This window comes from Gracilinanus agilis, chromosome 3 (genome assembly GCF_016433145.1).
Source record: "Gracilinanus agilis isolate LMUSP501 chromosome 3, AgileGrace, whole genome shotgun sequence".
Lineage (NCBI taxonomy): Eukaryota > Metazoa > Chordata > Mammalia > Didelphimorphia > Didelphidae > Gracilinanus > Gracilinanus agilis.
The window spans coordinates 515,161,497-515,183,624 of NC_058132.1; the positions used below are offsets into that span (position 1 = coordinate 515,161,497).

At 36.5% G+C, this 22,128-nt stretch overlaps 1 protein-coding gene across 3 annotated transcripts in view; it reads left to right on the top strand.

Annotated features, from left to right (window-relative positions):
* The window catches only part of EFNB2 (ephrin B2), a 54,558-nt gene extending 32,813 nt beyond the window's left edge, over positions 1-21,745 (top strand). Inside the window, exons 3-5 of one of the 3 annotated variants that reach the window (XM_044670537.1) lie at positions 15,246-15,338; positions 16,088-16,201; positions 17,877-21,745. In XM_044670537.1, coding sequence (XP_044526472.1) covers positions 15,246-15,338; positions 16,088-16,201; positions 17,877-18,265 — 596 coding nt within the window. In that variant the 3' untranslated portion in view covers positions 18,266-21,745. The remainder of the gene's footprint in view (positions 1-15,245; positions 15,339-16,087; positions 16,202-17,876) is intronic. The other 2 variants (XM_044670539.1, XM_044670538.1) reach the window with 2 other exon arrangements.
* The last annotated feature ends 383 nt before the right edge of the window (positions 21,746-22,128 follow it).

Genomic DNA, 22,128 nt, shown 5'->3' on the forward strand with positions numbered 1-22,128 from the left:
TGGGGTTTAAAAAATATTTTATACCCATTTTTTAAAAAATTACATGTAATCAACTTCGTCTTAAATTATACACATCAAATGGGGTGATTTGAAAAAGTGCTTTATCACTCTTTGGCCCTATAAGGATCCCCTACTCTTAAATATAAGACACTCAGAGGACTGAAAACAACAGTAATAATTTTACATAACTATGTAATAGTTTTTCTTTTGGATTTAATATAAATTAATCTTAGTTGTGAAAAAGAAACTACTTGTGGGCCATGATAGGTAGCCCATCTCTCACAGGCAAGCCAAGCTTTATGATTTAGTGAACCCTCAAATTAATATTGGCAAAGTATTTCTAGGAAAATTCAGTGTTTTCATTTATAACTATGTCACAGAGTTCTAGTTGAACACTTTGCATGCTTGGTTTAAATTTTGTGTTTCAAAGAGGTAAACCAGAGCTGAATGAATCAGCATTTTGGTACTTTGGCAATCCTGGACACCTACCTTTTCATGGTTTTGTGGATTGGCCATCCAGCCTTCTGAAATGACTAGGCCAAGAACCTATGAGAAGATTACAAAGAGGTTTTCATTGTGTGACCGGCATTATATGAGTCAGTGGTTGCATTAAGAGGAGAAGCCACTTTATTAGTTGTTAATTTTTTTTAAAGCCAATGAATAATACCGTGACAAAGTGTTGAGTGGACAAAGAAATCACTGTTAAGAGAATGGATCTTGGTTTAACTTTATATAGGCGTTAGATTCTTGTCACTATCTTGTTAGAAATTAAATTCCTGATCCAATAGTGTAAAAAGCCATATTCCAAAGATTATATTTGATTAAAAACTTTTTAAAAATAAGGTATATGCTGAGGTGTGCCCAATAAATTCATACATGGGTGTGGCATTTTCCAGAGCTACACTGCAACATTCCAGACCCTAGTAAGACATTCTTTAAGAAACACTACTGCCTAAGTGAATTAGACATTTTGAAGACCTTTATGGTTTAGTTCCCCATAAGAGGTATTTCACACCAGCTTATAAAATTGGTAGGATTCAGAGGAAGTTTAGGAGTTTATTTTTTTCTATTCAGAATGGCAAAATGAATGAAAATGATTACATGGATACTGTTTAAAGTATTAAGACCAAAAAAGGAAGACACAACATTCCTATCTCCTTGTTAAGTATGTATGAATTTAATTTTGTGCCAAAATACCCTGGTAACCTCTTTTCTGAGTAATCTGGCTTTAATAATTTACCTTTTCAGATTTCCTTTTTTGTATGGTTTTTAGAAGTGTAGTCATATTTCTGAATAAAATGGTTATATACTTTGTCCAAAAACCATCCCAAACCACCTCCAAAATCCCACACTGCATATATTTTGTGATAAAGTGTTCTTCCATTTCAAATAGTCAAATTTAATTAGAAGAGCAGCTATATAGCTACATAAGGAAATAGTAAGTTTTTTTGTAGTTATATTTTACTTACAATAATTGAAATATATGTTTTATTGTTGTAATCTCATGGATATTTAGTGGATTGATGATCTTTTAAACAGGCAATTAGGTGGTACAGTGTATAGAGCACTAGACTAGGAGGTAGGAAGATCTGAATTCAAATTTTGTTTCTAAGACATTACTAGCTGTGTGACCCTAGACAAATCATTTAGTCTCTCTCAGCTTTACTTTTTTCATCTGAAAAATGGGTATAATAACTCCCACCTGAGAGGGTCATAGTGCATCTTAGTCAAATGAGATAATACAGGTAAAGTCCTTTACAGATCTTAAAATGTGATGTAACCGACAGATATTACTATCAAGTTTTCTAATTCCATACTAAAAATCTATCCCTTTTGTAAATGGCCCCTATCCCCCTCCTGCTGCTTGCCTATAGGGAATCACTGGCTTTGTGACATAGGCAGTGCAATATAGTCTGCAGAATCAAAGGCACGACTGTCCTTTTGCAGAAACTAGAGGGCTAGGGAAGGTGGATTGGTAAACCTGTAATTTCTCATTTGAAAACCATCTATAAAATAAAACATGAAGGAGTTTATAAGTTTCAATACTATATGATCTAATTATAAGGCCTCCCTTACTCATCATCTCTGGTTATTATAAAGTACTTTTCTCCTCTGTTTCCTGTTACTAAGAAACACTCACTTGAATCCTCTGGTACTTGGTATTGCCCAAGCATGTTAGCAGATCCTTTTTAATGCCTACAAGAGACAGACAGGGAGTAATCTGCAGATACGTGTAATCATCCTCTTTCCCACCTCATATTTCCACCTAACAATAATGCCAGAAGTTTCTGCACATCCCCTTGTATAAAGAAAACTCTATATTTACACTGAAATTTTAGCAGCAGTCTAAGGTAGTTTGAAATATCTCCTGTAGATTTTTTAAAAAATATTTAAAAGCTGTCTTGTCAATGTGACTGGCCAGGAAGTATATTACTGGCCAGATTTCCCCCTCTGACAGAATAATAGATAAACTACGTCAATCATTTCTTAATGTAAAGTGATTGTTTGAAGCTTACTTTCTGACTTGGTTTAAGGTTCTCAAAAGAGTATGTGCCAGCAAAACTTCTTAGTTTTTTAGTGAACTGAGCATAAATAAAGCTCATAAAAGTTATGTTATTAGAGAGGAAAAATCCTAATGCTTGCATAACTTCAAGTGGCTAAACAGAGTCTGTGGTCTGAAGGCTTAATGGAATTATGGTCCACTGGGATTTCTGTCTGTGACTACACAGAGCCTGGAAGAGAATAAGGCTAAAAATATAGATTGATAGTATTTGTTCACATTCATGGGCATTACCTAGGTATCCTAACGGTTGTATCTCTTTTAAAATCAGGCAATCTCTAAGTACTACTCCTCTATTCCCAAAGCAGCAAATGAAAGAACAGATCATTTGATTGTTAAAAGGATGAAGGTTTGGTGAACAAAGAGAAACTAAAAATATTACATATAAAATGGATGTGAAAGCAGACAGAAAATGAAAAATGATTACTTAGTAGGAAAAATTATTTAGGAATTGCTTAAGATGAAACTACGTTTAATATTTCATAAGATACAATTTAATATCCAAGCTACTATTTATTTATAGCCCTTTTTAGTTCACTTAGCTTTATAAATGATGTAACAAAACCAGAGATACAGTATAAACATAAAAAAAGGAAACAAATTCTCAGCCTTTAAATATTCATCTTCAAGGTCAGAATTTAAAGCAAAATGAAATGCTTTAAAAATTACTAATCTTGAACAGTTTGGTGACTCAGTGAGTTGAGAGCCAGGCATAGAGATAAGAGGTTCAAATCTGTCCCGAGACACTTCCTAGCTGTGTGATCCTGGAGAAGTCACTTAACTCCCATTGCATAGTTCTTATCACTCTTCTGCTTTGGAACCAATACATAGTATTGATTCTAACATGGAAGGTAGGGATTTTTTTAAAAAAGAATATCCTATAAAGGTGTAGAAAGATATTTGAATTATCCATTACTATGTGGAGGCATATTTACATAATTTCAAGAAGCCACACATATTTGTTCCCTAAATCTAAGTCCTAAAGCCAAGTTTCTTACAGTAAAGTTGGCAGTGCTATAAGAATGAAAAGAAGTTGAATTAAGGAAGTTGACAAAAACATTCCTCGTTAGGTAGTTGCTTAAACTCTTCATTGATTAGATTGAAGCTATGTTTTCTCCCCAAACCCAAGTATTACCTATAATTGAACACTTACAGTGTATTCACACACACACACACACACACACACACACACACACACACACACACACACACACACATATATAGACATCCACACAAACACACTCATTCTTTCAAGCAAATCTTCATTTAGGATAATGGCATATATTTATTCTGATATAGGAATAATAACAACTTATACTTATCTAGCCTTTTTAGTTTTTTGGAACATTGTTCTTACAACAGTACTCCTGTGGAGATAGCACAAATATCATTATCTTTATTTCACAAATGAGGAAATTGAAGCTAAGGGAATTGCTAATAATCACAGTTTTAAAAAAATATATGTAGTGAGATTTGAACCCAAATCTCATAGCTCTAACACTCATATTGACTACATTATCCTTTTATTCCCATATATTAGGAATAGAGAAAACATAGACTCACATATTTAGGGATACATACACATACATATATATGTGTGTGTAAAATTATAATTTTATGTGAGGAAGGAGAGGAGAGAGAAAGGGAGGGGAGAAATAAGGGAGAGAGAGAGAGAGAGAATAATGACTTCCATTGTTATATTATGTTAGGCCTTAGTCCCTGACATCATTAGATAACTAACTAAAGATCTTAACTCCACAAAAAGTAAACTAATTAAATTATTACTTTTAAATAATGGAGAACAACCTAAGAAAGTACACTGCTATTGTGGTTTTGGCAGCAATTTGTTACATCTGGATTCTCAGAGTTATATTAGTAACCAGTTTGGGGAGCTCAGCTGTGTGACTTAATCAGCTGCACCTCCATTTATTCAGGAGACCTGGGCCATTACAAAGGGTTGTGAAACCTTGCAGTGAAAGATGCCGTATAATACAATTATCATACAAACACTATTTCTATCCAATGCACAGGCGTACTCACATATGTACCAAACTTCTGACTAGCTTAGCCAAGTAAAAGTGCTACTGTTTTTTGGCAAATCCCCCGGTAGTATCATAATTGATCAAATTACAGAGGTGCCAAACTATGTGTTACTGAAGGATAGTTATGTGATTGTAAATAGCTTTTTGTGTTTGCAATGAAGCCCAGTTTTGTTGTGCCTGATGTAAAATCAGGAGATGAAGGTATTCTTTTATTGAAGCAAACATGTGGAAAATTGCTGTAGATTGTTATAGTATAGAGCATCTCCCCTGAAAGGAATGAGGTTCATCTATAGGGCAAACTCAGACAGTAGCACTTTATTGGGGTTACTGCTGGTCTCTAGATGGTCAAAGCAAATAACGTCATGTCCATCTCAACTATTATACCATCAGAGGGGCACATTTTCTCATCTCTAGTGTTATATTCTAAACTGTCAGTAGAAATTAACTCAGTCAGTGGTGATGTCCTACCACCTAGAGATGAACTCTGCCTCAAAATGATGTTTTCCACTTCAGTGCCACTCGTCTAGCAATTACTGGGTCATTAATATCATTGCATGCAATTAGTGACAGTAGAATGAGCAAGAGGTTCGTGAGTTTGTTGGTTGTTGGGCTTTTTCTATCATTATGAAGTTTTTACTATAACCCTTTCTTCACCAGACACTGCCATCATTATATGAAAGCCAAAATATTTTTAAACAACAGATGCAGTCAGAAAAGAACTTCGGGTTTTGTGGAGGGTGTGTGTGTGTGTGTGTGTGTGTATGTGGAGATAGGTTACAAAGAATGTCTTCTCAGATAATTTCTTCTATATCATTCATTCCTTTCTTTTTTCCTTCAAAAACTGGCAGCAGAGAAAATAACAGTCACTTGGATGTTAACCAATTCCATTAGTTTTGTTAAGCAGACCTCATCATGGCAATGGGGAAATATTTTTCTCTATTTATATTTGTTTGTGCATAATGAAGCTCTTCTCACTGTCCCTAGAAGGCCAACTGTGTAAATTGTTTACTGACTTCAGTTGAAACTGATCATTTAGTTATTTTCTTAAAGAAATTCCAGCTCATCTTAATTAATGGCTTTTTTGTCAATAATAAAATTTACCTCTCACATGCATAATGGCATAATCCCTTCATTCTATTGACTTTTAAGCTCTCAGTAAATTTACCATGTTTCAATCCCTGTGGCTATAGGATAGGATGTCTTAAAGCATACTGATGAACAGCTTTTTTATAAAGTCGTTTCAGAACTAACTGTAATGAGATATTCCACTAGCATTGAGTCTTTATAACTTTTTAGCAATAGAATTCTGGGGCTGTGAAAGTATTCTCCAACCCAATAGATTTCATTTTTTTTTTTAGAACTTTATAACCCAGGGAATACAATGAGAGATCTAGCTAGAGAGTTCGTTGGGGGTTTTTTGGGGGGAGAAGCAGAGGCGTGTTTGATAGGAGAAGAAAATAAAGTCAACTACACCATCATTAAATTTCATGCATTTTAGCATACTTCTAGCTGGAGAAAGGCACACAGTTTATGATGGCCAGGACTATTTGATCTTCTTGAGAAAGTAGTTGTATTAGAGGGAGCTTGGGAGGGTAATTCTGGCTTTGTCACTCTCTTTTGTTTTGCTGGAGGGCCTAGGAAGTGACAGTCAAGGCTTGTCTTTTAAACAAAGTTAATGATGGCCTCTGGTATGCGAAGTTGATTAAATTAAGTGCTCTAAGCAGTAAGTATTCTGTGTGGTTTTAAAAGACTGTGACAGGTTTGAGTAAGTTGAGGTGGAATTTGTTGTTTTCAGAATCTTCTGTATTCACTGTTTCTTAATTGTTAATTGTTAGTTCTACATTTGATGTTGACCACATTTTGAGATGGACATTGTGTTGACTCCTTGACTCAATTCTGCCTTTCTTACTTTTCTCTCATCTGAGTAGACTGGAGTAATAAGTGTCAAGTAAACACTGGAGTTAATATCTTAAAAAAAAAATGTAAACCTCTAAATTTCCCCTCTTTCCATTTCCAGTCTCTCTGTAGAATAGATTATTATTCATAATGCATATTGCAAACTAGAAGAAAAAGTAAGATGATTCATATTATCTTTTATTTCAGAATTAATATATCTGCAGTAGCCTTTTAGTATTTGTGGGAAGTACTTAACTGGTCAAAAAGATTAAATTGATCGGCCATGGGGGGGGGTGGGGGGAGTTGAAGGGGAAAGGTGGAGCATGAATCATGTAACCATGTTAAAAATGAATATTAATAAATGTTAAAAAAAGATTAAATTGTTTTTGTTATTTGAGGAACAATTTGTTATAGTAGACAACAGAGAAGTTAGGGGATCTGGGCTCAAATCTTGGCTTTAATGCTTACCATCTATATGAACTTGGGTAAGTCCTGTTATAAGGAAGAGAGGATTTTAGCAAGAGAGGTTGGTTTTCAGGGGAAGAGATGTAGGAGGATAAAGATTCTAGAATGTGGAATGAAGGTCCTTTCAGCACAGAAGCATAATTCTATAAACTCAGTTTCCAAAAAGTTCTGCCTAGTTGTGGGGACAAGAACATTTAATTGCGTTTCTTCATCACAAAGATCTCATTGTGCTGTCTAAATTAATTCTTTTCAGATGATTTACTTTTACTTTTAAAAAACATAACTTTTAACATTTTTGAAATTTTAGTCCAAAATGGCAAGATCACATTTTTAAAATCATGCCTTCAAAGTAATCATTTGGTGTTTGGATCTCATATGAGATTTTCATAGATAGAAAAATCACAGACATGGTACATGTTTTACAAGTGAAAATAACCTACTCGTTTTAGCAAAGAAAAGCCAATAAAAACATGAGTGAGAGATTTAAAAAACACACAGACTTTAGGGAGTGGCAAAGAAATGCTGAATTACTTGTTTCCTCATGGAGAGGTTTGTTTTTCCACCTGATTCATTCTATTGCAAAGGGAAACTACATAGATGTATCCACAAAGGGTTTGCTTCAAAAGAAGGTGAAATTTGCTTCCAAGGGATGAAGTTCCGAGGTGGAGTTTTGAAAGGATGCTGATGACTCTTTTAGTGGCAGACTAGTCTGGCAGCCCTCTAGAAAATCACGCTGAGCTGTGGTCTTCACCCAGAGCATTTTCCAAAAGTTCACAGATAATGTCTGAGCAAAGAAAAGTAGGGAGAGATGAAGCTATTTTGCTGCTTTAGCACCTGTTTCTTTGCCCCATACTTTCCCTGGGATTCCTTAACTGGTTGCAAAGCAAGAGGAGCACTTGTCTTTGGTAGAATATTGTCAGCACTACGTTTAATCCTTTCTTCTTAGCTGTCTAAAAAAGATCCGCTAGGAAGAGAACTCCTATAGGGAACTCCCAGGTGAGGAAATTCCCTCTGTAAGGGCAAATTGACACCACCCCACCACATCGCAGAGAATCTCCAAGTATCCTGTATCCATGAATGAGAAGTATCCTGGATCCGTGCCCTGGAATACATAGTCAGCATGTTAGAGACTGGACTTGAACTCTGTAGGCTCAGTCTCTCTCTTAAAAGGATAGCTTCAATGTTAGCAATGTATTCTAAGATATCAAATCACTTCAGTTTGGGGCCTAGAAATTACTTCTTTTTCTGATCCTCATCTTTCGAATATGTCAACATTTGATGACAGTGAGTTAAAATACATGTATCCTGGTTTTGTTCCACAAAACTTTCACGTTAAGTAACACCTAACCACCTATGTATTCTTTGGCTGACATAACTCATTCCATTTTTTGTTTCTTGTGGAAATTCAAAGATTTGTAAGAGGAAAAGCACAATCTAAATCTAGTTCATATTTCATGTGAATATTATTAACTTTGCCTTCCTTTTTTTATAGAATGTATTTTGTTAATTTCACCATTTTCTAAATAAAAGTCTTCTGATATGATCAAGTGAGGTGTTTGTAAAAAAAAACACTTAGCATAGTGTCTAGTACACGAAAGGCACTACTGAGTGCTTATTCCTTTTCCTTTCCCCGATATCATCAGAAATCCATCTTGCAAGCCCCAATTTCTATATAGAGGTGGGATGGACCCAAGAAACTACAGGCTACCATGGATTTACATGATAACATGGTAGAAGAAGAGAGCATGCAAAGAAGATATTATCCTTAGAGATTTTGCTTTATTGTTGTTGTCTGAAGTAATTTGTTCGCAAAGAGTCAGTGTAGTAGATAGTGAGGTTGCCTTGAAGCCAGGTTGTGTGATTCAGAGCAAGTCACTTAACCTTAGCCTCTGTGGTTTAGACAACTTGCTAAGCCTTCACGTGACAGAGGATGTACTGATCTACACTGGTAGAAAACATTTCTTTACTTAAGATTCTGCCCTGTACCAAAGAATTCACAAGTCCAATCCTCAATCGTGAATTTGCTTTTAAATTAAATGAGATTGGGATTATGTCATTTATTATCTAAATCAAATGGGATTTTGAATTATCATATTACTGATAATGTGTTTATTTTCACAAAGTCCAAACTTTTACTTCTGTAGAAAATGTTTTAAGTGTTACTCAGGTTCCCTCTCTCTCTTTAATTGACTTTTTCTATTTTGAGGAATTCATTTGTTGAATTTAGGATACCAAACTCTTTTCAGTTCTCTTCTTCTGCCCATCTGTACTTAAAGATAATTTTTACATAAGAGATAGTGGTAGTGTGTATAAGCCAGGCTTGAATTTTCATGTTTTTCTAGCTTAAACATATATATATATATATATATATATAAATATATATATATTTTGTAATGAAGGTAGTAGGGATTTTTCTTTTAGTTTTTAGAGTAAAGCAGCCTGGATTTTGCATTCTTGCCATCATTTCTAATCTCTTTGTGAATGGAAAGCCATATATAGGCACAAATCCAGCAGCTTAATTCTCCATCTGATTAGAGCAATGTTACCAACGTGATGGGCTGGAAACAGCCAAGATCCATGCAGCAGCTTAGCCTCCTGGGAAGCAGAGTAATAACAATCAAATGAAGACATATTAAAATGTAATATTACTTCCTCTCCATGGGGACTGTATAAAAATCATAGCCAGAAATACTCTTGTCTGCTTATTCTACTTTGCTTGGGTTGCCTTTTTATGTACTGATAGCCAGGGCAGTACACAAATAGTTAGCAAGGGCAGCGACTTAAGTATAAAAGAAGAGACCAGTGAAAACTCAAATTCTGGTCAATGAGGTTTGCAGAAGCGTTTGGGGACTTTTTAAACAATATGGACTCTGAATACCTTTGATTGAATAATGATCTTTACTTACTGCAAAATGAACTATGGCAGGGTAGGGGGAGAACGTTGAACCCAGATATCTTACCCTTACTTTTGAGATATCAGGAGTGTTGTTATGTTCTACATCTGCCTGATGGGAAACTGTTTATGGCAACTTTCCATCTTGTATCTACTTTTTTTCTTTTTTCTTGGAGCCTATAATGATTTGCCACTCACCAAAAGCTCAGCTATAACAACATCAGACTTTTTTTCTCTGTTTAATTGAGTAAATTCAGTTTCATCCATTTAGCAAGCTTATGTTTGTAGCTTCATTAGGTAATGATGAGGAAGATAATATAGAAATACTTGTGGTTTCTAGTGCCACTACTTAATTGAGGATTAATGAATAAATGTATTTTTGCTTTCTTATGAGAATAGTTATAAAATAAAGCAAATATTAAAAGCATTAGATCATGTGTTCCTAAATTTTATTACTAGGCTTTATTCCTAAGCACTGAGTAATGCCTCCCCCCCCCCCCCCACATCACACTGTGTTTTATGGTTTCTTGGTGGCTTTTGCTATGAAGAAGACAGGACTCAGAATATTAATTTCTTCTTTTAAATGCAGAATATTAATTCCATAATTTCATAGCCTTCAGCAGACACTGTCGCTTAAAAACACACCCTACCAAGAATGACAAAAAACCAAAGCCATAAGGTGAAAAAAAAATCTTTGCTGTAGTCAAAGGCAATGTAGGAAGGTTACAGGATTAAGGTTACCCCCTCCCCTTCCCCATATGAACATATAATAGATTGGGGAGAGGGAGGATTGGATCAAAGTAGTTGTAATTTGCACTCTAGGATCAAATATAAAACCAGCCGAAAACATTCAGGAATATTTTGCACTTGGTATTATGTTTGACTTTTGTACACTGAGCTTTCAACAGGTATTAACATCTTGAAACAGTGTTTTCTTTGACATCCCAGATGATTCCTCCCTTATAAAGTGTAAGTCCTTCATCACTGGGAAGCCTAGAGCAGTGGGTTTAAGCTGCCCCCACCCAAGCAGCCCCAAAGCCAAATACATCAGGTGATATTTTGACAGTCTTAATGACATTTTTGGGAATAATTTCCTCAAGTAACCTTGGCTAATTATCAGTTTAATTAAAGGGAGGAGCAGAGCCTAGTCCTTTTCTGAAAGTCATTTCTCAGACTGTGCTGGCAGTCCCCGGCTCTAAGCAATATCCTGTGCCTTCAGAAGAACCTTTGGAGGGCAGGAAGAGTGGATTCTATTACAGATTCATTTACCCAATATCAGTGCCTCTAATTTTTTTTTTTTAGCAGCAGTAAAAAAGGAAAAAAAAAAGCACAGATTGGTCTCAGACATATACCAATCTCATTGTAGTTTTGGTAAGCTTCACATGGTAATACTGCTAAGCTAGCTCTGCCTTCCTCACATCGTCTTATCTTCTTGAGCTTCTGATTGGTACTAGTGTTTTTTTAGTTTTTTTGTTTTCAATTTTGTGGATGAGAGAGTTTGCTCTGACTACATTTTAGGCTAAATCCAAGTATTCTCAACATAACAGAAATGTTATTTGAGAGACAAGAAATTTTAAAATGACTCAAATATTGGCAACCTTAAGCAGTCACAAATCAGATATAATTAGGAATGACTGCCTAGATTAGGTATTTTTAAGTAGCAGCCTATGAACCTATTTGAAACAATATTTTGATAACTTTGATTTCAATATAATTGGTATAATTTGTAAAGTGTGTGTTTTATTTGTGCATTAAAAATATTATTCTAAGGAATTCGTATACCAGGATTCCAAAGTGAATCATGACACACGCAAAAAAGATTTAGAACCCATCATCTAAATGTCTCTTCAACTTTTTGGAAATTATTATTTCAATTTATCATTGAATTCTTCCTTATCTTTCTGTTTTGGCAAATAGTACTTTTGGTAAAGTACTTTTGGTACCAGCGTGGTTTATTTACATCCAGAATTTCTCCTTACTTTCCCACTTTCAGGTTTTTTTTTTAAACAAATATTCCTTTCCATTATTTTGGGGGGTACTATAATAGCATGCTTCAGACCCTGTTTTATCATAAAATATCATGAGCACTGAATTCTTTTTTTTTTTTAAACCCTTTCATTTTGAAGGACTTGGTATAGTGTGCATATAAGGCAGAGAATGTCATACTGAAAACCTAGTCATTTACCAAAAGTAGAAGTTTAAACTGGGGCAAAAAAAAAAAAAAGAATCAAGAGTCAATTCAATGAATATAAGTTGTATCTAGCTTTAAAGCATTGAGAAATGTACATAGATAAGTGAGGTCATCCTCTAAGCACTGGTCATAATTGGTTTTATTCTTAGTTGTAGATTTCTCATGTTTGAAAAAAATCAAAAGGGGAAAAAGCTGTGAGTAAAAAACTGAAGCATGTAGCTAGAAGCTTATTAAATCTACATGCAGAGATCATGAGAGTCTTCTTAGAGAAAGGTCTGGTTTTCTAGTTTGTTTTTTAAATGGATGGGCCATTTGCTAGACTAGAAATAGGAAAGATCTGAAATTTGTGATTTTGATGAAGGGAATAAAAAGGGGGAAACCAAGGACACTAATGAAGAAAATGTGTATTTGGATTTGTGCAAGCTCTTAAGATTCAGTTTATTACTTAAGTTCATATAAACTGTTGGGTACTGGATTATTGCTGTTAAAAGCTGTTTTGGCAAATCATTTACTTATTTCTTCAGAATCTATGGTGAATCCAAGTACCTCATGAAAATAATGCAATCAGCAATATTATTAGAAGAGCCTTCAAAATGTGAGACAGTATATTTGGTATAGGAATAAGAATATTTCTTTTTAGGGGATTAAATGAACCCTTAGTTAAAATTCCAGCTCTGCTATTTGTTTTGTTGTCAGCTTGATCTTAATCTTGCTAGGTCTCAGTTTCTTCATCTGTTGGACTCCACAATCTCAGGTCTTATCTAGTTCTACATTTGTGATCTTTGCATCCATGTTACATGCTTTGCATGTTGTTACAATGAAGTTATTTTAAGTTTAGAATTGAAGTTAGTTTCTCAAGAGCCTGTTGTATGAATTCAACAGGAGAGAGACTATAGCAGAAAGGTAACAACTGGGGATGGATTATAAACATCAATCAATTGATCGATAAGCATTTATTAAATACTCGCGGTATGCCAGGCAACATGCTAAGCTCTGAGGTTTCAAAGACAAAAGCGAAACTTTTCTTACCCCCAGGGAGCTTACATTCTAACAAGGGAAATAATATAAGCGTATATACAGAATATGTACAAAATGCATATAAAGAAGTTTCCGGAAGGAGGGCATTAGCTCCTGTGGGTTTTGGGGAAAGGCTTCATGTAGATGTGTCCCTTGAGCTGTCTTGAAAGAAACAAGGAATTCCAAGAGGTGAAAGTAAGGAGAGAATAGATTCCAATAATGAGGCCAGATAGTACAAAGGTTGGGAGAGAAGATATTTAATATTGTATGTGAGGAATAACAAGTCTGTGGACCATACGGTGTGTGGAAGGGAATGATGAAGAAGGGCAAAATAAATGAAGTTGTGAAGAACTTAATATGCCAGATCGAAGAGTTTATATTTGAATCCTGAGGTAATAAGAAGTCATTGGAGTTTAAGGAATTGGGAGGGCAGAGGTCATGCTTTAGGAAAAGCAAAGAACAATATGAACACAAGGAAACACCTGTTTACTTTCTTAGGCAGAAAGCAGACTGAAGCCTAAGAACTCAAGAAATAAGGGTAGTAAATATGCTGTCTCCTAGTGCATAAAAGTATCAGTTTTCAGTGGTTAAGGACTAGGTGCACATATGGGATCTGGTAGGGTTTAATTCTCTGACAGGACAGTTGGCGAATATACTTTTGTATCCCCTTTGGAGAGTGCCCTGTGTTTTTATGCCAGGAAAAAACCCGGACCTTCTTTTACCTGCACAAACATGCCATATAGACTATTTCCTATGGACAGTTCTCTTGCTTTAAAAAAATTAATTTATAAACAATCCACTGTCATATGAAACACTCTATTCCTTGCCCTCTGCAGTTAGAAAAAAGAAACATTTTCCCTCCGAACCTCCTACTTCTGACTGCATCTAGTCCTCTGAGGCTGGGATTGATTTAACTAATCCAGTCGTTTAAATATAGCCTGTTCCTAGCAGCTAGTCTTCTTACTACTTAGCTTCAGTTACCTTCAGAGTTCATCAGGATTTAAAAATCTACACGGGCCAGAACAAAGCATCTAACAATAGAAAAATTGAACAGAGTTAAGAGAATATTTAAACTGGTTTTGTCACAGTCTCCACATTCACTCCTTTCCATCTTTGACTGCACGGATGCAGGCATTACTCCTCCAAGGGGTCTGTTTGTGAAATGTCTGCAAACAGTTATCAAGATAGGAGGCTGGACTCCAATGAGGAAGCCTACACCCACCTACCTACCTAAACCATGGGCTTTGAATAGAACTCTCAACATCCATGCACCATATTGGTGAATATGAGGCTTGTTATGTCTAAAAAGAAATCACCTCATATTCATTCCAGTGTCGTAGAGGGAAAGGAGTTGTGGGTGCGAACCAGCCACTGAGATGTTTCCCAAGATCTAACAGTTATGGTGAAGGATATAGCCTGGGCTGTGAATCTCTGAAAGCATCCTAGCAGGAAACCCCTTTTTCTATTTTTAAAGTGGGTTCTAAATTTAAAAAATGACATCAGACCTGTAACCGTGCTTACAGGAGAATAATTCTCTTCTGAGACACGGTACAGAAGCCAGAGAAGAGGAAAGGGTAAGGGGAGGTTGAGGGGAGGGACAAAAAGGATCCCTCCTCTGTAGTTCGCCTAGAGAAGTTATATTCCCTGGTGCAGGGAGGAGAATCAAGCTAATTGTTCTTTCAACAGGAAATCTATACTGAAGGAAGCAGGTGTTGTGTGTGATTGTCACTTTAAAAAATTACTGTATTAAGTACCTTGCTCTTTTGAGCTTATCCCTGAAATAGTTGATTGGTTGGCTTTTTTTGGAAGGCACTATCCCTTTTATCTAGAATAATAATACTGAGATAGTCAATGGTGAAGGAAGAAGAAAGTGCTTAAGTAAATATGAAGCCTAATAACATACATACTCCACTGTTTATGTAAAATATACAACCTGCCAATTTGTTCATTTTTATTTTTATTTTCTGTGATTTTTTTGGTTTTCTTTTGTTTTCTTTTGCTTTTTGACTTTGAGCATTTCATGCCTTTTGGGGAACAAGCCCTTTTAGGAAACTTGAGTGACAATGAGCGAATTCTTATTTTTTAAAATTGTTTTCAGACATTTCATGTTCATGTAAACTTGGCTTATTGATTTCCTGATTTTTCTTTCTTTATTTTTTTGTTCATTTTATTTTTAATCAGCTACATCAAATGGGTCTTTGGAGGGCCTGGATAACCAGGAGGGAGGGGTGTGCCAGACAAAAGCCATGAAGATCCTCATGAAAGTTGGACAAGGTAAAGACCATCTGCTGCTTCATGAAATCCCTTTGATGTATTTCAGTCCCCACACTTAGAGTTCAGGCTTCTTTTAATAGGGTGGACCAGTGTGTGCCAACAGAGTCTAGCTCACTCATTCTTCCCCTGAGTTTTGAAAGCAAAGCCTATTTTACTGTACTATGAGCTACTGACAGATTTCCTCAAGTCAATGTAATAAGAGTCTTTTACTGGAGATCTCTCTAAAAGGAAAGGCTAGCCAGGAAGCCAGCATTTCAGTATTTTCTTTTTCCTTCTTCAAAAGCAAAACGTCTCCACGGTTCAAAATTACATGATACAATATGAAAACTAATGTTTCTACAGTTTTGCTCGTTCCTGAATTCTGACTACAGAAGAGGTTTTTGTTCATTGTGTCTTTTCACATATAGATAACCTATTGTGCAGAAAGAAAGAATTATTCTTCTAATTAGAAGTTGGTATAGTAGTCAATCAGCTTGCTCAGTTAAATTGAAATGTCATCTGCAAAGCTTTGCTTGCCAAATGCAAGAATCCCTATAGTTTCCACAGATGGCCTCACAATCTAAACCTCTGAAATCACTAGTATAACCATTTTGCTTTAAAAGGAAAATTACATTCTTGTATCTCACAGTACTTTGCATAAAGAATCTTCTGTTCAGAGCTATTCATGCCTCATGAGATCTATATCCAGCTCATAAAGCTTAATATCATTAGATGCCTAAGCCGTAATTAATCATTTGTTTTTCATATAGATGCCAGTTCTTCTGGGTCAACCAGGAATAATGACCCAACAAGACGTCCAGAACTGGAAGCTGGCACAAATGGGAGAAGTTCAACAACAAGTCCATTTGTAAAACCAAATCCAGGTAGATAAGCATGATTTTGTTCTGGGCTGGTACTTTCTAGTATAATGACCAATTGGCCGGTTCCCCTGCCATCCCACCCCGCCATCACCCTGAGATTAGGGAGTTTTCTATTTGGCTGCTTGTTTTATCCAGGACATTGTCATCTGTAATTAGCTGAAGGTAATCTTTCAGGAATAGAACCAAATAAAAATATTTTTGTTACTCCTTCCCTTTAGAGGCTTGCCAAGCAGCGAAACAAGCAGATAGTCTCTCCTCTACCATCTTGCTCCACCCAGATAAATTTGGAATTAATTGCATCTATTAAGAATAAAATCTTTTTTCCCAAGAAAGTTCAGGCTATACACATTTCAAAATAGGTTTATTTAGTTGCTGTAAGGTTCGTTTACCACACTAGCTGGCAGACCAGAGTAATTTTCAGTCTTTCTTTTCTCCTGCCTAATGCATTATCAAGCTGGTTTTCCACATCAGTCTGAAGCTTACATTAATGTATATATAATTAATGCTCTAATCTCTCATCTAATTATATCTACTCCACAAAAAGCCTAATTGATCCTTTTGTACATTCCAGATAGTTGGATTTTAAAAGATTACTTTCTAGGCTTGGCTTTTTTTTTTTTTTGCACAGAGCACTTAAAAAAATATTTTGCATTTTAAATTTATATAAAAATCAAACAGATCACTGACAAAGAGAGACTTAGAATACTGCCAGGCAAACCTGATTGTCATTTGACTTCATTTTCTCAACAATCTTCTAGCAATAGCTATATATTTGTTGCCATGCTAATGCATTTTTTATATAGCACTTGTTGAGCAGACGTCAGCAATTTTGTGCTCTGGGATCTGTGTGCCTAGTGGGTAGTCATGTGAATTTAGCATCTGCAGCAATATTCTATCTCTTATCAAGCGTCAAGGAGGGAAGTTGTTATTTCTAACTTTCTATGACAAGATGTGTCAAATTCTTGTGACAAACTGATAAATGGATAATATAATGATGCCAGGCAATTTTTTTAGCTCTTAACATTTGGGTTGGCAGTCTGTTCAGTGTGAGAGTTTCTCCTGCCTTCCAACTGTATTTTAAGTGCAAATCAAAAAATAAAAATGGGTTACGGAGCCTAACGTTTTCCTGGGTCTCATAATTCTGTTCACATTCCAAGGCTGTTCCGCCAGTAGGCGGGGCATTTCCTTAGAAGCCGGCTACTTTGACGATTCCCCTGAAACCACCACCCTCCAAGTAAAGCGTCAGGGCGATACAATGTGAACACTAAAACCTGAACTGCGAATTGGCCATTTTCTTTTTCTTTCTCCCCCTTGTTGCTGCCTCGGGCTAGCTAACATCGGTTAAAAGATGAGGCATGAATCAAGAGCTGGCTGTCACTGCCAGACCTTGCTGCTGATGGATGATGATGTATGAAAAGAAAACAATGTGGTTTGAGAGCAGCATAAAAGTAAGACCCAGAGACACAAAGTCTTGTTTCCTATTGATTGCTGACTTCTGCTGTTTGCATTCAGCTGTCGAATGGGGTAATTGGTTTGTCAAAGTTTAGCTGCCAGTTAATTCTTCGGTCCTGCTTAGTTTTCACTTTTTTTTTTTTTTTAAGGGCTGCAGAAATAGGCTGTCAGCATCCAGGGCAGTGATAAATTCTGTTTTTCTCCTCCTCTCTTTGATTCTCTCTAGGTTCTAGCACAGATGGCAACAGTGCTGGACATTCGGGGAACAATATCCTTGGTTCCGAAGTGGCCTTATTTGCAGGGATTGCTTCAGGATGCATCATCTTCATTGTCATCATCATCACCTTAGTGGTTCTTTTACTAAAGTACCGGAGAAGACACAGGAAGCATTCACCCCAGCACACGACAACACTGTCACTCAGTACGTTAGCCACCCCCAAGCGCAGTGGCAACAACAATGGCTCTGAGCCCAGTGACATTATTATCCCCTTAAGGACTGCAGACAGTGTTTTCTGCCCTCACTATGAAAAAGTCAGCGGAGATTATGGGCATCCAGTGTACATAGTCCAAGAAATGCCTCCACAGAGTCCAGCAAACATTTACTACAAGGTCTGAAAGAACTCTCTGGTGGTACCTTTTGATTTCCCAGAGGAAATTTCCCGGTCAGATGCTTTCAGTTGAGGGTTTTTAATGACACATTGTGCATTAGGATTGACTAGAGCACAGTGGGGGTGGGGGGAAAGGCACCAAGCCCCTTCGCAGAGAGCCTTCTTGAGCTGGACAGCTTACCTAGTCTGTAGAATTTCTGTCTTGGTGAATAAATATATTCACTAGAAGCTGGAAGACTTTATATAGAAGAACCCATTCTGATTGCTGTACTCTTGTTACATTCATCATCCTCTAAGCCATGTGATGCTGCGGGCATTCAGGCATGTATAAAAAGCCAAGGGAAGAAGGAGTGATTTGTGGACAATAATAGTTCTAGCCACGCTGGGAAGGTGCTCTAGGATCTCCAGCTCGAGAACGTGGTCTCCCGACCTGGCGTGTGTATCTCTCTTTCTCTCTCTCTCAGTGCATCCTGGATGTGTCACAAAGACCTCTGTGGCTAACTAAGTAAGACTCGTAAAAGTTCTCCTGCTTTTAGTCCATCACTGTTACATCCACTTCTGTTCTATCCAGGGTCCTGCCATGCTTCTTCACACGAGATTTCCTTTCACTCCACATCCGGCATCACTAATGGAACATTAATGTTGTTGGGAGTTCTTGGCTCCCTCCATTTGCTACAGCAGCTAGAGCTGAATGGGTAATACATTTTCTAGAAATTGTGTTTGCTAATAAGGAGCCTTCCAGCCAGAAGTGAGGCCATCCGCCGATTAAGACTAGGAGTTAGTGGATGGGGTTGGGGCGGGGGAAAGGGCTGACTGCAACTGCAGTTCAACGCTGCTGCCTCTGAAACGCGAAGCTGGAAACAACAAAACAAAAACCATTTTTAGGTAGCACAGCACTTTGGTTTGCTAAGTTTTAAGAGGCAAGTAGGAGACACAACACCACACGCAGTGGATTAGGGCTGCATTTGAAGGAATTCACTGTTATCAAATAGCAATGTTCAGAGAGAAAAAAAATAGTACCTTTTGGTTCGGTAGAACAAAGGGGGGTATTGTTAGTAAATGAATAAGCTTGGAGGGAAAGACAATAGTAGGCCTCTGATGATATATTAGGGCAGGACTGTTGTGGTACTGGCAATAAGAGATACAGCTCTGAAGCTGTAGGAAAGTCTTAGTCTGCTTTGGGATGATTTTTTTTGTTTTTTGTTTTTTTGTTTTTTAAAGCAGACTCAGCTGCTATACTTATCACATTTTATGAAACACAGGGAAAGCATTTAGGAGAATAGCAGAGAGCCAAATCTGACCTAGAAGTTCAAAAGCCAAAGGTCAAACGGGCTGTAATTCCATCATCATTGACATTATTAAAGAATTCTCATATATAAAAGGTAGGTCAGATCTCTCCCCCTCCCCTCCCCCATCCCCTACCCAGAGACCCAGATTGAGCCTTATGACACTTTGGTTTATGGCGGTGCTGTCCCTGCTGCATGGTGCAGTATAGGTACTGTGACTGAGACAGCAGTTCACTCGGTGCTGTTTCCAAGTAAGCGCATATGGCAAACCTCTTAAGAGTCCACAAGACTGAAATAAATTATGATGTCGAGGGGGAGGAGGAAGATATGACTTATTTATAATAGGTGTATAGAACACAAGGGATATAAAATGAAAGATTATTACTAATATATATTTTAAGATTGCACAGAGTGCACACCAGAAGATGTGAAATTCATTTGTGGCAATTAAATAGTCTGACCTCTTAGTGCTTTAGAACAAAAAGAAGAAGTAGAAGAAAAAGAAGAAGAAGAATTTTTTTTTAAATTGGACAGCTACTTCTGGGAAAAACAACTTTGTTCCAAAAATAACAATAATGAGAGCAAATACAAAAATAACAAAAGTCCTCTGAAGGCATCTCACGTAACAGTAGACTAGGAAATACAAGCCCCAAAATACCAGGAAATCGATGTTGCTACATCATATTTTTAACAATGACAAGATGTTCCGGCATTTATTTTCTGTGTTGTGTTTTCCCTTGCCTTATGGCTGAAGTGTTCGCTAGAATCCAGCAGGTCACATTGAGGGGGTTCCAGTTAAAAGTTTAGCTTTGGCTTCCCCTCCCCTCCTTCTCCCTGCCCTCCCTTCTGAAGGAAAAAAAAAAAAAAGGAAAAAAAATAAACATGAAACCTACTTTTTATGTGCTATGCAAAATAGACATCTTTAACATGGTCCTGTTACTATGGTAACACTTTGCTTTCTGAATTGGAAGAAAAAAAAATGTAGCAACAGCATTTTAAGGTTCTCAAACCTCCAGTGAGTACCTGCAAAAATGAACTGTCACAGAAATGATAATTCTCTCTATTTCCTGAACCTGAAAAATGATGTTGGTCCAAAATGCGTGTTTGTGTGAGAGAATGGGTGTGTGGCGTGTGTGTACATATATGTATAATATATATCTGCAATATATATTATATATATCTATATCATAGTTCTGTGGAATGTTACCATGGTGACTAACCACAGTACATATGTAATTCTTTCCATCACCCCAACCCTTTTCTTCTTTATGTGAATCCATACAAGATTTTCTTGTAAGCCATTAAAATTTTATTTTCAGGGTGGGGAGAGGGAAGAGAAGGGGGAACCTGGGAATAGTGAGTCTGATTTTAACGAAATCAAATTTATGTATCATCAGTTGGCTACATTTTGGTCATGTACTAAACTGTGAAAAATCAGATGAATTGATGAAGAGTTACCTGCAACCAATTGAAAATGTGTACTGTGTGTCTGTTTTGTGTCTGGTGCAGAATATGACAATCTACCAACTGTTCCTTTATTTGAAGTTGGTTCAGCTTTGGAAAGTTACTGTAAATGCCTTGCTTGTATTATCATCCCTAGTCACATGACTTTGGAATTTGCACCATCATGTTTAAGTGAAGATGCTGTAAATAGGTTCAGATATACTGTATATGGATTCGGGGTGTTACAGTAGCCTTATTCACCTTTTTAATAAAATACACATGAAAACAAGACAGAGATGGCTTTTCTTAACCAGATTGTGTACATAGAGCAATGTTGGTTTTTTATAAAGTCTAAGCAAGATGTTTTGTATAAAATTTGAATTTTGCAATGTATTTAGCTACAGCTTGTTTAAAGGCAGTGTCTTTCCCCTTTGCACTGTAATGAGGAAAAAAAATGGTATAAAAGGTTGCCAAATTGCTGCATATTTGTGCCGTAATTGTGTACCATGAATATTTATTTAAAATTTTGTTGTCCAATTTGTAAGTAACACAGTATTATGCTTGAGTTATAAATATTTTTTCTTTCTTTGTTTTTTTTTTAATAGCCTGTCATAGGTTTTTAAATCTGCTTTAGTTCCACATCGCAGTTAGTCCACCCCCCACCCCCACCCCCACCTCCCGGAAAATGAAATCCGTGAAAAATCACATTCCACGTCTGTTTCAAACTGAATTTGTTCTTAAAAAATAAAATATTTTTTTCCTATGGAAAAATTGCCTTCAAAGTATTTTCCTTTCCTCTTTTTTTCTTTTCTTTTCTTTGATTCTTTAATTTTCTTTTACCCTAGACTATTCCTCTATAATTGCCAGTCATTTTAACTGTAGCATTCTCTCCAGAGATATGTATGCACAAACTTTTCAAAGTAGGGCATGTACATTATGTCGACCTCAATATCAGCTGCGCAGCCAGGAACTCACAACCATTACCTGAAAAACTAACAACACATTTTACAAATAGTTTTATAGCTTCAGTTTTCTAAAACCCAGTCATTCTGAAAATGTCCAGTGCTTTAATTGGAATTGAATCAAATTAGAATCGAATAATCATCCACAAAGACAATGCACTTTTTCCAGTAAGGGATGT